At 37.9% G+C, this 15,642-nt stretch overlaps 1 protein-coding gene across 1 annotated transcript in view; it reads right to left on the reverse strand.

Moving 5' to 3' along the window:
- LOC109919602 (dynein axonemal heavy chain 5-like) overlaps nt 1–15,642 on the reverse strand; it is a 251,683-nt gene that overhangs the window by 94,239 nt on the left and 141,802 nt on the right. Inside the window, exons 36-45 of the mRNA XM_048605989.1 lie at nt 14,848–15,026; nt 14,563–14,750; nt 13,636–13,830; nt 9,862–9,996; nt 8,261–8,368; nt 7,880–8,033; nt 5,220–5,366; nt 4,032–4,273; nt 3,429–3,605; nt 825–1,029 (exon numbers count right to left, since the gene is read on the reverse strand). Coding sequence (XP_048461946.1) covers nt 825–1,029; nt 3,429–3,605; nt 4,032–4,273; nt 5,220–5,366; nt 7,880–8,033; nt 8,261–8,368; nt 9,862–9,996; nt 13,636–13,830; nt 14,563–14,750; nt 14,848–15,026 — 1,730 coding nt within the window. The remainder of the gene's footprint in view (nt 1–824; nt 1,030–3,428; nt 3,606–4,031; nt 4,274–5,219; nt 5,367–7,879; nt 8,034–8,260; nt 8,369–9,861; nt 9,997–13,635; nt 13,831–14,562; nt 14,751–14,847; nt 15,027–15,642) is intronic.

Consider the following 15,642-nt stretch of genomic DNA (forward strand, 5'->3'; position numbering starts at 1 on the left):
TATGGTATCAACTCTCCCAAACAACTTGCAGGACAAAAATAATTCCTGTATTCTTACCATCACATTAAGCAAGCAACAGCAATGTAACTTCAGAATCATACATATACCAATTGTTAAACATTCACTTTGTTTCTACATAGGAAACATGTTTGATGCAGTTTCAGAAATAACTAGAAGATAATAAACACCACCATGTATCAAGATGTACTAAATATAAAAATGAAGCTCTCTGTTGGTTGACTTGTTTGTACAATTGCCAGTTCCCCTTTATACTTAGAAAAACTTCAAAGACTAAAATGTATAAAAATTGTACTTACGCTTGTTGATGGGCTAAAATATAGGCTAGATTCTAACTTTGTTTGGATTCTCCACCTGTCCTTACTCCTCCAATATCAAGGGCATGTGTTCGGAGGGTGCTCTAAGATTTCTCCAGAAAATATGTATTCTCTTTAAAGGCCTCCATAGAGTCTGTCTCACTTCAACCCAGCCTTCTAAATGTCAAAACTTCATTAAATTGAGGTGATTAATCCCAAGATTATTGATCACCATCTCTAATTGGAGTACATGCGTTGGAATGCAAGGAATTTATCTTTTCTTCACCCCATTTGAATTTCTGAAGGCCCCACCTTGGAAGACAAAGCCAGGACGAGTCAGGGGAGGACTAGGGCCGGGAACTAAACCAACTACAGGTACAGGACTGCTGATGCAGCCTTACTGCTTTCATCAGGCCCCATGTGTTTCACAATTGCTTCCAAATAACCATAATTTTGTAATTATCAAGTTTTAAGTTCTATAAACATGCTTGAATATTATTAGAGACTCACCATCAGGGCCCACAAGGTAGTCAAACATTGTTTCTTCACCAGCTAAAGAAATTTCGGGCATATCCAATTTGATGCAAGTATGATTTCTCAACCAACATTCCATCTTTTTTCTGTCATCCAGCTCAAGAGTTCCACCAATACTCCACATTATGCCAAAGATAAACAATCGTTCTAAGTTCTGTTGGTCTAACTCGCCAATCTGTTCCTAAAGCAGAACAGCAATGATAGTGCTAAATTAAGTTCAATTTAAAGTAAAAGTCTGACTGTACTTCTTGATATCTCTGGATCACCAATAATGTAGACTCCAAAGAAAAAATTGTCATGTACTGCTTCAGGCATCTCTGGTAGCTTGAGTCACCAACTCTAGTTACATGCATTCATTGCAAAACCTCTCAACTTTACCTGCTCAACTATTTCAAACAGCTTTCTTCATTGCTCTGAATTCTTTTACTAACAATGAATCAAAGTCTTCAATGAAAATTAATAAAACACACTCCTCCATGATTTTTCTCCCAGGTAATAACAGATGTGTCCTGAAAATTAATCTTTAATTCCTGGGGACTCCAAGATAATCCTAACAGGTTGACAACACTTAATACAGTCAGCAGTACTCCCCATGAAATGTAGATCTGGTTTAGGGACATACAAGTCTAAATCTCAATAATTAAAATTGAGAATAGTCATGGCATGAGGAAGACAGCAATATGTTTATTTGTTGGATATATATGAGCTTAAGAAGATGATTGCTTGGATATCTGAACAGCAATAACAATAAGACTATACCCTTAAAAATGCTCCTTATTCATTAATGTTTCTTGGTACTTTATAGCTATTTGATACTTCTAAATGATGAACACTAAATTTCATGTATGTATTTCGAGGGAGAAGAGATAGTAGTTCTTAAGATTTAGATCTCTAACTGAATAACATGGACACCCTCTAAGATTCTTGGTTGAAGAATTACAGAATTATTACAATGCAGAAGGAAGCCAGTCTACACCAGTTCTCTGAATGAATATTTTGTCTTAATACTATTATTCTGCCTTTTCCCCTGTATATTTGCACATTGGTTGAATATAAACAAATCATTTAATGCCCCCTCGAATGCCTTAATTGAAGCTATGTCCACCACATTTTTGGGCACTTGCATTCCAATTACCCACTGTTCACTATGTCAGTAAAGTTCTTATCTTATCACATTTGTGCTCCTTTTGCAAAACACTTTAAATCTGCACCCTCTCATTCTTAAAGTCATAGAGTCATACAGTTGTACAGCACGGAAATAGACCCTTTGGTTCAACTCATCCATGCTGATCAGATATCCAAAATTAATCTAGTCCCATTTGCTAGCATTTGGCCCATATGCCTCTAAACCCTTCCTATTCGTATACACATTTGGATGCCTTTTAAATTTTGTAATTGTACCAACCTCCACTTCCTGTGGCAGTTCATTCCATACACGCAACACCCTCTGTGTGAAAATGGTGCACCCTTAGGTCTCTTTTAAATCTTTCCCCCTCTCACCTTAACCCTCTAGTTTTGGAAACCCTACCCTGGGGAAACGACCCTGACTATTCACCCTATCCTTGCCCCTCGTGATTTTGTAAACTTCTATCAAGTTCTTGACCCTCTTAGGAGCAGGAACAGTTTCTCCCTATTTACTCTATCCAGAGCGTTCATGATTTTGAAAACCTTTATCAGATCTCATCTTAGGCTTCTCATTTCCAAGGAAAATAGTCCCAACTTCTATTGGAAGCTTCTATTGGAGCTACACACATAATTGCAGCTGAGATCTAACTAGTGTCTTATATAAATTCAGCATAACCTCTCTACTCTTGCACTCTATGCCCCTATTAATGATGCTTAGTATACTGCACACTGGAAACCAATTTCAGCAAAGTTTATGGGAATACTTGGGAATTATTTTCACAGAATAGGATGCCTTGAGAGAAATTAAAAGTACCTTTTCAGAAGGGTTAGTTCTTTCACAACCTTTGAAGTCTGTTAGAGATGAACGTAAAATTAAAACCAGGGAAAATAGAATTAGGGCAGGTGAATTGATATCACCCAAAAGTAAGAATTATGCCCAACTTTGCTGGCTTATCAAGTTACAGAAATACTTTCCCCATTTCTTTCTACAGTCTAACATTTAAAAAAGTACAACATTGGTGTTGAGCAGTTTTCATCTGATTATCCTGTCACTTTCCTATATGCACAAATTCGGGCATATGGTTGTGCCAGTATCCAAGTCTGCTAGAACTTATTGCACACTTTAAAATGGGAGTAAGTCTAGTTTACACATCAATTTCCAATCCTCTTTTCCTGAACAACATCCTTTATTCTCCAAAAACATGGGAATAATGAGTCAACACAGAATACAATAAGCAGAAATGATAATGATTTGAATTTGCAGATGTAAGCATGGAGTGCAATCACAAGGAATTAAGTAGGGATTGCCACAGCATCAGGGTACATAGGTCCTGCTAAAATAGATTCCACTATGGACTACTGCTGGATGAGTGGTTATCCATATAATCAGTTTTTCAATCAATCAGGTGATAAAAAATGTAATCCTAACAAATAGTCTGAGATTAAATGGCATACCTTGGAAGGTAGGAGTCCTTGCAGAATGTTAATACTTTGCATAATTACAAAGGCTTCAAGCATTTTCATCTTTTGATTTAATGACTGTATGCTAAAATGGTAAAGTTCTGGGAACACAGTTGCATACAACTCCTTGAGAATTTCAGCCTCATGACGTGAACGTAACTTTAACCAACTCTGTTGAAAGAAAATAATTAAGTTCTAAGTACAATTTGCTGTCTGTAATACTCAACAAAGAGTTTCAGATCAGATTAGACTACCAGTTTTCCTACAGCTACTAGAATATGAAATGCTGTGAACATCATCTACTTCGAGTCACACACTCACACAAGTCCTAGTGATATGCTAAGAGCTTCATTGAATCACATAGAGCTTTATAGATCAATAGAGCTCCGCTTTAAACATGTCTAAACAGAGTCATCCTAATATTAGAGTACATGAACTCCCACTTAGCATGTATTCTAGTAAATCAATTGATTTTGCACATTTGTATCATAATGAGCAAAATACACCTAGAAAAAGGGGAAAGGTTAATCAGTTTTTATGATTGTATTTGCAGATCTTGGAGAAGCTTTCAGATTGCTGAAAGCTATAGTCATTTACCTCTAAGATAGGCCTCCAGTCAAGCACTGAGGAACTCATGTACACCATCCCATTCCTGGAGACAGTGGCAGGAGATGCATTGTCAATGTTGTGAGGTTCAAAAACTATTTTACAATTTGGTGCCATTGGAATACGATCTCCATTTGCCAGAGTGAGAGTCTTGTTGTCATCCAGGACAGAATTAAGATTTTCTATCCAAATAGCATCAACAGGACCATCTAGTACCAACCAAATGTGGTCACCTACAACATATTCATCATAGATTTAAATTAAAAACAGATTAATAGCACAATGTAACAGCAAGACAGAGAACTTCTGGAATTATTATGTCTCTAAAATTGTTAGAACATGCTATTTAATCTCAAATACTTGTATATAATTGATATCCATGTGTATAGATTAAATGTTAAAACATCCACATTTAAAGGAATGCTTGTTGTCCATATCCTAAGGCAAAACCTCAAAGCAGGCAATGTCTGTAATACCTACCTTCATAACTTTCTTTCATTGGTCTCTAAATTGGTAATATGCATTTTCCCATTTCTTTCTCTGACTGTATTTCTTAAAATACTATAATCCTCTAAGTCAGCTGAGTACCTGATATGGATGTCTGGCATGGGGGAGGGAAAAATGGGGAAAGAACCAGTAACATTAGATTTCTAACCCAAATCAATTCCATCACAAGTATTCCATGTAGGGTGAATGACATGTACTGCACAAGACAGTATTTGCTGTACAAGTTACTGGCAAAAGCAAAACAAACAGGGGTCCATTTGTTAGACAATTCACCCCTGCACACGTTCTTCTGTTTTGGATTCCTAAAACTGGATGCTTGGGAATAAAAGTTTATAATCAAGAACACAATCTATTATGACAGTTTAAAAGGACCATCACCAAAACAGCTGAACTTTCATTTAAATGTTTTTGGACCATTCAGACCTTGTAATATATTTGGGAGGTCCAATGTGTTTATGATATGAAATGAAAAATAACTCCATCTCTTCACAGATTGAGTATACACCAAAAATCAAGTCCATCTCTCCATTAATAACGGTCTACATACTGGTTACGACATGTAGAACCCTTATGTTTGGTAATACAAACAAAATTCTTTGAAAAGCAAATATTCATTTATAAAGGACTGAAATATCTCACATATTATTCCATTTTCCAGACTTATTCTTATACCTTTCTTGGCCCTGAGAGTTTTTCTCCACAGTGTAGAAAATATTCCATCAGTCCAGTCATTGGTTGCAACATCGAGATGGCCAAACATTTGAGGGGCTGTAATTGCTTTGGGATTCATCCGCATCTCTCTGTGAGGCTTACCACACTCTGTTCAGCATAAGACAACAAATTAACTAAAATATTGAAGAAAAAACTACTGCCTTTCAGAAATGCTAATGACTGCAGCAGGAATAAAATTTAAAAATGTATGTCGGGCATCTAATTGTTGCAGTTGGAATAGTCTTTGCATCTCTGAGCCCAAAGTGAAATATCTGCCCAAATGAATTTAATTAAAATCCATTTTGAATTTTGCTCACTAAAGCAATTCTGAGCAAAATCGATTTTGACAAACTCACGGCAATTTCTCTTGGCAATAAATAAATAAAATTAAACCATCATAATTTGACACAACATAATATTCTCTTTGGAATTATCAATGCAGAAATTGAAAATTCTCCTCAGTGTAGTACTTGTCTCTCTTCTGAAGCTGTTATTAAGGCACGTCTTCAGGCATCATGCAAGGAGCTATACTCTACATCTACATCTAATGATGTTGAAGGACTGCTGGTAACATTCTCTGTCTGTGCATGGGTAGTGGATTAAGGAAGCTGAAGCCATTCATTAGGCACACCAATTGATATGCAAGAGCTTTCCAAAGACTGTGTGGCCTTTCAACTTAGTGAGAATACTGGAGCACACACAGATTTAAAGACGTATGTATGCAAATCACTGAAGGTAGATGGAGAAATTGAGGGGATTGTTAAAAAGGAAACAAGATCGTTGCCCTTATCAGTACAGGCACAGAAAACAGAAGCAAGAATATTACGTGGAACCTTTAAAAACACTGAATAGGCCCCAGCTGGATAATTGGGTTCAATTCTGGACACTACACTTTAAGAAGATACCAAGGCCCCAGAGATGGTGCAAAGGAGATTTAGAATGGTACCAGTTATGTAGAGAAACCTGGGTGTCCTCCTTATAGCAAAGGAGGAGAAGAAGAGATTTGATAGACGTGTTTTTAGACATGAATAGCATTGACAGAATAAAGGAGAAGTTTCCAGAGGCAGACAGTTGGTAATAAAAAGTCACAGATGTAAGGTAATTGCCCAAAGTACCAGGGCTTCGTAAGAAAAATTTATACTGAGTTGACGTGGTCTTGAACTCATTGTCTAAAAAGGGTAACAAAAACAGATTCAATCGTAACTTTGAAAATGAAATTGGTTAAGAACACAGAACATAGAACAGTACAGCATAGTACAGGCCCTTCGCCCCACGATATTGTGTCGACCTATTTTCCTACTCTAAGATCAAACTACCCTGCATACCCTACATTTTACTATCATCCATGTGCCTATTCAAGAGTCGCTCAAATGTCCCTAATGCATCTGACTCCAATACCACCGCCGGCAGTACATTCCACACACCCACCACTCTGGGTGCGTGGAATACTATTATAAATACTATTCTGCATCCACACAGCTGCTGTTACTTTAATGCTATCAGATTTATGTTTGCAAACAGATTTATTATGTAAAGATCCTGTCAACCCAAATACGAGTTGGTTCATTTCCTCTTATATGCTTCCTCAATTGGATCTTTGCTATGTGGTAATTTTGCCTACACGAGTCTACTACACAAGTGTGCTATGGAAAATATCTTACCGAGTATTCTGTATACACTCCAGCTGGATCAGACAACTTCTTTAAATTTTGTCACCATTTTAAACAGAACTTTACCATAGGGGTTGAAAAGATAAATCCAGGAACCCACCTATACCAAAGATCTACTTCATCAATTAATACAGATTACATGTTCTCTTTCAGGGTGATGTATTCTTTCACACTCTTCCTCAACACCGCTTATGTCCTTTTTTGATTAAGCATGGTGCTCCTTAATAAACTACAAAGGGATTGAAATTGTATTGTGCACGTTTGGTTACAAAAGTATAAATAAGTTTGTGTGAAATTCATGAGATCACCATTTAAGCAATGACCTTAAGCCATGTTCAATTAATGTTCCCACAAACTCACAATGGGGAAACTGAGTACAAGGTACAAATCATGAAACATGATGCAGGTTAAACAATTGTAAATCTCTACTTGCATAACCAGTAGAAGCAAGTAACACATTCTTCTCTTATTCACTTTACCACACACGGTATATCAACAATTTAGCATGCATTGGTTATTTTTCTACTTTAACGCAACTAGACATTTTCACAGTCAGCACTACAATTTTTAAAAATGGTTGTTTTTTTTTTTCCTTATTCATTCACGGGATCAAGGCATCGCTGGCTAGGCAGCATTTATTGCCCATCCTTAATTGCCCAGAGGACAGTGAAGAGTCAACCACATTGCTGTGGGTCTGGAGTCACATGTAGGCCAGACCAGGTAAGGATGGCAGTTTCCTTCCCGACAGGACATTAATGAATCAGATGGGTTTTTCCTGACAATCGACAATGGATTCACGATCATCATTAGATTTATTGAATTCAAATTCCACCATCGGCCATGGCAGGATTCGAACCCAGGTCCCCAGAACATTATCTGGGTCTCTGGATTAACAGTCCAGCGATAATACCACTAAGCCATTGCCTCCCTTTGTGCCAGGAATATCTTTACCTGTCATAGCCTTCATGAGGGTATGAATACAAGTTGTCTTTCCAGCACCACTTGGGCCCAGCGTCATCATACCATGTCGTACACTCTGCGTTTCAAACAACTGGATAACCTTCAGTCTCCATGGTGTATGTTTTACTAGGCCTCCATCTTCAATCTGAAAACAAAGTCATATATAGTTGTTAAATAATTACTACCTCTAAAATTAACACTCAGTAGTATTTAATTTTCATTACTTAAATACACTGAACTTTTCAAAATGTATTCAATCAATCCCATTTTCTACTTTGGAATATTAATTTGAAACTGCCAGGCAATTCACCAGGAAGGCATTCTCTATTACAGAATGTTGCTAAAAGCTGTACAAATAGCTCACACCAGTACCTGTTTGTCAATAGCAGCTTCAAACTCAGGATAACCAGACTTATCCAACTGAATACCAGCAAACAAATCCTCTATCAGGCTGAGAAATAGTGGCTCATCCTCATCAATCTGTAAACAGAAGTCAGAGAGAGTGAAATACTAATACTAATACCTCACATGCACACCATGGGTTGAACGGACTTCAGCAATTATTTAGGTTCATGTTGTAGACCAGAAAAGGAGGTTGGCCCCCAAGCATCAGTGCTGAGGCTACTACCTCTCCCTCTTGGGCTGACCTCCCACTTCTAATCTGGCAGCACAGTTGATGGTCAACTAGAAATTCGAGATCCAAACATGCTTTAGGGCCTTGTAAAAAACAACAAGTAATACTTGCTGTGTTTCAGGAAGGAAACAACATATTTTTGTGCTTTGCTGTGACTTCATTCCATGGAGTCTTGCATTATGTCATAAAATTTTACTGCAAGTTTTCTTGTTCTGGTTCAGCAGTCTACTGCTATCAATCTATCCTCAGTTGTCTTCCATAATGTTTTTAAAATTTTGTAGTCAATTATTTTATGTATTTTTGAACCAAAATGATTTAGGTTATCATGAGTTGGTCACACATATGGGCCTAAAATCGTTTCATAAAAATTACCTGGTACATTCCCCCAACATACTGTGTGTTTGGAACTCACACCTTCTTTACACAACTTCCACCTCTTTTACCAATTGTCAGTGATAAGATTGTTCAGAATATTCAACTCTCTAAGGCTTTGGAGTAGATCTGTAGCTCGGGTTGTGGGTGTTGAGATTGGTTGGCTCGCCGAGCTGGTTTGTTGTTCCGCAGACGTTTCGTTACCGTGCTTGGTAACATCATCAGTGTAGCCTCATATGAAGCGTCGGTGTGTTTTCCCGTCTGGTTTTTAAACTCTGGGGTCCGTTGCGATGGATTGCCTCACTTCCGGGTTTCCTCCGTAGTGGAATGTATATGGGGTCGAGTTCAATGTGTTTATTAATAGCATGCTTCGTGGAGTGCCATGCTTCCAGGAATTCTAGTGCTTGTCTCTGCCTAGCCTGTCCCAGGATCTTGGTGTTGTCCCAGTCGAAGTCATAGTTCTCCTTGTCCATGTGGATTGAGATGAGTGACACGACCAATACTCACTCATCTCAATCCACATGGACAAGGAGAACCACGACTTCGACTGGGACAACACCAAGATCCTGGGACAGGCTAGGCAGAGACAAGCACTAGAATTCCTGGAAGCATGGCACTCCACGAAGCATGCTATTAATAAACACATTGAACTCGACCCCATATACATTCCACTACGGAGGAAACCCGGAAGTGAGGCAATCCATCGCAACGGACCCCAGAGTTTAAAAACCAGGCGGGAAAACACACCGACGCTTCATCAGAGGCTGCATTGAGGATGTTACCAAGCACAGTAACAAAACATCTGCGGAACAACAAACCAGCTCAGCGAGCCAACCAACCTCAATATTCAACTCTGTATGTGAGGCTATAATATTTTAGCATTTTAACACACAAAAAAAACTAACTTATGGCATAAGTTGGGGTAACATAAATGCCAGCAAAACAAATAATTAGAAAATCAAATGACCAGTTTGGAAAGATTCATATCTCGAAGGACTCTCATGACAATCGTAGATTCGGTATCTTCAGGGCTAGCTCGCTTGACAGCACCAAGCGTTCGTAAAACAGATAAAATATTGCGAAGTCCAAAATCATAATGAACCTGAAACACAGAGACAGTAATCGTAGTAGAGGAGAGAAAGTTAATTTCTATACTTATGAATTGCACTCAAGATTAAACTTTAGGATATTCTGTTAATACTCTTCAATTTGCATGGTCAAGTATGGGCTATAAAACTGCATTGAATTCTCATTTATTCTTTATTTCTACTTTAATTTTTAGGCACACTAATGCCAGGGATGTTAATGTTGTGGATTCAAACTCTTCCCTTTACCCAGTTTTGCACATTGCATTCCTAGGCTAGATGCTGTATAATCAGATGTAAAGTAAAATTTTATACACCCAATGAGATGCCTGATGCCCAATCTCAGAATAGCAACAAGAACTACATCAGTTTTGCACTTTCTGTCATTTCACAAACATGCTAGATTCTGGTTTGAGTGTAATTGTTAATTAGTTCTGAATTAGTAACAATTGAGACATTAGCCATGCTCTCCAGGAACTGAACTGAAACTATTTAATCTCATTTTACATGGCATCCCAACAGTAACTGATACTTCAGTTCATAGTTATCTCCAAGGAAATAAAATGAATTATGAACCCAATGATTTGGAAAATAGGGTCCATGTCAATCTTCAAAGAATAGCAGGAAAATCCTGCTGCTTACCCACACTGCTATAACATTATCTGGTTATTTATCTCATTATTGTTTTTGGGCATTGCTAAGTACAAAATAGTCGGCATATTTGTGCACTAAAACTAGTGATTGTATTTCTAAGTATTTTATATTACGAGATGTATTTCTGATTATGGAAGAAGATGGTAAGAGGTAGAGTGGAGCCAATCACAATCTTATAGATAAGGATCGCTTAGAAGAAGGGGGTTGGCTGCGTACTTTTAATTTGTCTTAACTAAGGAGATACCTGAAACAGTAAAAGATCTAAAAATTAATAAAGAGGAAGTGTTATAGTGAGGCTGATCTTACACTTATTAAGTCACCTAGTTCAAATAAGACGCATCCAAAAGTCACCATAGTCCCAGAAGAACATAGGGATGCTCTCTCATCAGAGAAAGATGACTGGTGGTGGTTTAATCTGAGGGTCACCCCACCTCAGACGAGGGGAGAGGTTGAAAAGGAGACTTCTTATGGTAACCTCAGCTGGTGCAGGAATTGAAGCCACATTGTTGGCATCGCTCTGTTTTACAAACCAGCTATCCAGCTAACAGAGCAAACAGACGCCCATGATCCAAGGGTACAAAAAAAAAGAGGCAAGGGTGGAAATGACAGCAGCACTGCCCATAATCTGCCAAATCTCCTTAGATATAGTGGTGGTTCTAGAGAACTTAAGAATTGAATATTTGATAATCTTATACAAAAGAGGATTAAACTAATAAGTACTGGCCAGTCAGTTTAATATCATCAGCTGTGGAAAAGCTTTTAGAAATGATAATCTGGAACAAATTAACAGTCAAAAAGGTCAAATATGGATTGTTTACGGAAAGTCAGCACAGATTTGTTAAGGACAAAATCATGTCTATGATAACTTCTTTGAGATTTTTGATTAAGTGATAGAGAATGTTAATGTGGGTAATGCAATTGATGTGGTATACATAGACTTCAAAGACATTTGATAAAGTCCATATAGAAGGCATGACAGCAAACTAAGAGTTCGCAGAATAAAAAGAATATTAGCAGCAAAGAAACTGGTTGAATTACAGGAAACTGAATGCAATGCTAAATGATTAGCTTTCAAACTAAATGAAAACAAAGTGCAGTTTCCAGGACCAGGGTTAGGCTTCCTTTTTTTACTGATATACATTGATGATTTAGACTTGTGTACAGGACAAGATTTCAAAACTTTCAAATGATACAAAATTTGGAACATTGCACACTATGAGAAGGAATGTAAAATATTTCATAAGGACAGAAACAGTTTGGTGAAATAGGAAGATAAGCAGTAGATGAAGTTTGAAGCAAAGAAGTGTGAAATGATTCATTTTGCTAGGAAGAAGGAAGAGAAGCAATACAAGATAAATATCAGATTAAATAGTGGTTTTCAAAAGAATTCGACAAATATGTGAATGGAAAAAAATTATACAGTTATGGAGAAAAAGTGAGGGAGTGATACGAAGTGAGTTGCTCTTGCAGAGTCAGCATAGACACAATGGGCCAAATAGCATCCTTCTTTCCCGTAATCTTTCTACGATTTTCCTGAGTGATGTGATAAAATACAATATAAGTATACATTCTTCTAGTCAATAATTTGGCCATCCAAACATTGATAAGTGGGATAAAAACAACAAACAAATATGAATACAGTTCTTGAGCACAGTCTAGTGACTGGCTTAGTTTAATTCTGTAACCATATAGAGAACCTTCTTAAAGGTTAGACAAGATTTTACATGCCTAGCACACAGTAAGCCTGAATTAAGTACAGCTCAGCTCCCTAATATATTTTCTGGTTCATTTGCAATAAACCAGTTGCCAATCTGTTGCTTGCTATTTTTGACTAACAATCCTTTGCCTGTAATGACTGCTGTTGTCCCAATGAATTTTCAGTTTGAGTTTTGGGAGCCTGATGCATCAATGAACTTGTTGTAATGCTTCTCCTTTATTTATATCTTTTATATATTTATATCTCCAGGAAACGTGACTGAGAACAGTCACCAAAAGCTCCTTTAGGTTCAACCTGAGAAATTTACAGAGCAAAGGTGAATGTTGAGGAGAAAGCGCCCAGTTCAATTTCTAAATCCACAATGGAATGAAAATTTTTGACCATTTATTACATCAGTAAGTCAGCTCAACAAAAATGCTAAACATCTTGCAAACATTAACACCACAAGAATAAAGAAACTCCAATTCAACAGAACAGAAAATAGCTCTGGAATATGTTGCCAGAAGTATAGTGCAGCATAACATACATTCAAAAAAGCAGTGTGCTGATAATACTTTATTATTAGCTGTACTTCATTTGAATATGCAAGATTCTTGCTTTATTAGTTTCTTCTGCACATGCACTATTCTTGAATAGGGCTGTGATACTGGAAACTTTCCAGCCCTCTGGAAAAACTTCAATATTCAAGAATATTTTAAAGATCACATCCAATCCTGCAGTACCATTTCCATATACAAAAATGATGGAAGATTGTGGCCAATGCCTCGACTATTTCTTTTGAGTTTCTTTGATAAGCTAATGTGTGCGCCCTCAGGACCTGTTGCTTTTATCAGTAATTCTTTCATTACAAGTTTCTTCCTGCCTAATTTCTCCACTTCTTGCTTGTACATCTTGGGTTGAACTGTTTTGGTCTCGTAAAAACTGAGGTGCAGTACTCATTTGATATTCCTGCAATCCCTTCACCCCATTTCATCTCAAGTCATCCCTATCTTTTCTTTAACCATACATTATTTTAAAATTTGTATTGATAAACACAATTACTATTTCTCTTTAAGTTCTCTTTAAGTCTTAGCTCATACCATCTCTTAGCCCTTTTTGCTTTCCTTCTGGAATATGTGATCCATGCAATATTCTTTTGCATGATCAGCCCTTGATTTGGCAAATGTCATTGTTGTTAAATCTCATTTTAATTTCTCTACTCATTCAAGGACCACCGACATATTGTGCATTATTTTATCTTCAGGAAAGTTATTAAGTTTTCAGGGATTCAGGCTGGTACACTAACCTGTTTGGAGAGCTGCTCCTCACACAGTTTGTAAAGCATGAAGAACTTGCAAGCCAGGGCAACATTGTCTATGAACCCACAGCTTGCCAGCTTGACACGGATGATGATCTGTCGATCAGGTACCATCATAGCCACTGACCGGAAATTAATCTTGAGGTTTTCCGGAAGTTCCTGTCGTCCAGCATATCCTGGGTTCTATTTAGTGGAGGAAAGCTTCAAATTTTATTTTCAGCATTAAAATCTATTTTCTGTTAAATATATTACATTCAATGGTTAAGAAAGACATCATGTTTCTATTAATTGCAATTGCATTGTGGAGTTCAGGTCCCAATCAGACAGAAACCCTGTTTCCTTTGTTGATTTTTGTTTGATTACAACAGTAGCAATCCTATTTAAAATATGTACTTCATGGCTCCACCACTGACCCTCAGTAGCAGCAGTGCACTATCTACAAGATGCACTGCAGAATTTAACTTGGGGTCCTTAGACAGCATCTCCCAAACCCACGACAACTTCCATTCTGGAAGGACAGAAGTAGCAGATACATGAGCACAGTACATCTTGCAAATTCCCTTCAAAGCCACTCCCCAGCCTCACGTGGAAATATATTGGCATTCCTTCACTGCCATAGGGTCAAAATCCTGAAATTACCTTCAAAAAGCATTGTGGGTGTCTCTACCGCACATGGACTACAGCAGTTCAAGAAGGCAGCTCATTACCACCTTCTCAAGGGCAACTAGGGATGGGCAATAAATGCAGGCCCAGCCAGTGACACCCACTTACCATGATTGAATTAAAAAAAGGGATATGACTAATAAAGGAAGTAATGCCAATAATATAATAGTCACCCCCTTGCAGCCAATAATTATTCTTTCAATTTATCAATAAAATGAAGTTTGTCACATAACAAAAATGATTGCTTCTCACCATTGTAAGAAAGATGCCAAACTCTGGGTTCATTTCAATTGTCTCACTGTCTGTAAATATAAAACATTTCCTGCGTTCCTTTTTGCAAGTAAGGATGATGGCTATTTGCTGAGCAGCTACCGAAAGTACAGGCAAGTCAATACGATTGAATTCATCAAAACATCCCCAAGAACCTGACTGTGCCAGTCCTAAAAATAATGATTAAAAATAGCATAGACCAATTCAATTTCATTGTGTAACAGGCAGTCGCCACTGGTCAAATGGTCATTATCTTATATCCATTACCTTTGAAGATTCGGCCAAGGCCTCGGAAGTCCATTTGATCCGAACAGTTGAATACAACCACATACTTGCCCAAGCATTTGCCCATGTCTTTAACTGTTTCGGTTTTTCCTGTGCCAGCAGGGCCTGTGGGAGCACCACCCATATTCATCCCCATTGCCTGGGCTAAAGTAATGTAGCACCTAAAAAGAAATTACATTATAAATTGAATTGAAAGTATTCAGTTCTTTAGGAAATGTAGTTTTGAAGAGAATTGGCCAATACCTGGTGGCAGAATCCAAAAATATAATTCCATGGACAAATGAGAATACCACTTGTAGAAGCACCAGTTAGCTAGTGTTTCTTTTATATTTGATCAAAATGGTCATCATAGATCATACAATCCCGACAGCGTGGAAACAGGCCATTCAGCCCAACAAGTCCACACTGCCCCACCTAAGAACATCCTTCCAGACCCATTCCCCTAATTTCCCATGTCTAACTCACCTAACCTAAACATCCCTGGGCACAATGGGCAATTTAGCATGGCCAATCCACCTACCCTGGACATCTTTGGACTGTGGGAGGAAACCGGAGCACCCAGAGGAAACCCACGCAGACACAAGAAGAATGTGCAAACTCCACGCAGACAGTTGCCAGAGGCTGAGATCGAACCCGGGTCCCTGGTCCTGTGAGGCAGTAGTGCTAACCACTGAGCCACCATGCCTAGAACTTCCTGCAAGTGTGATGTGGCCAACAACTAGTGAACATTAAGCAGGCTGCCCGAACCTCCTGTGACAAATTTACAACAAAGTTTGT

Source organism: Rhincodon typus, chromosome 15 (genome assembly GCF_021869965.1).
Source record: "Rhincodon typus isolate 14 chromosome 15, sRhiTyp1.1, whole genome shotgun sequence".
Lineage (NCBI taxonomy): Eukaryota > Metazoa > Chordata > Chondrichthyes > Orectolobiformes > Rhincodontidae > Rhincodon > Rhincodon typus.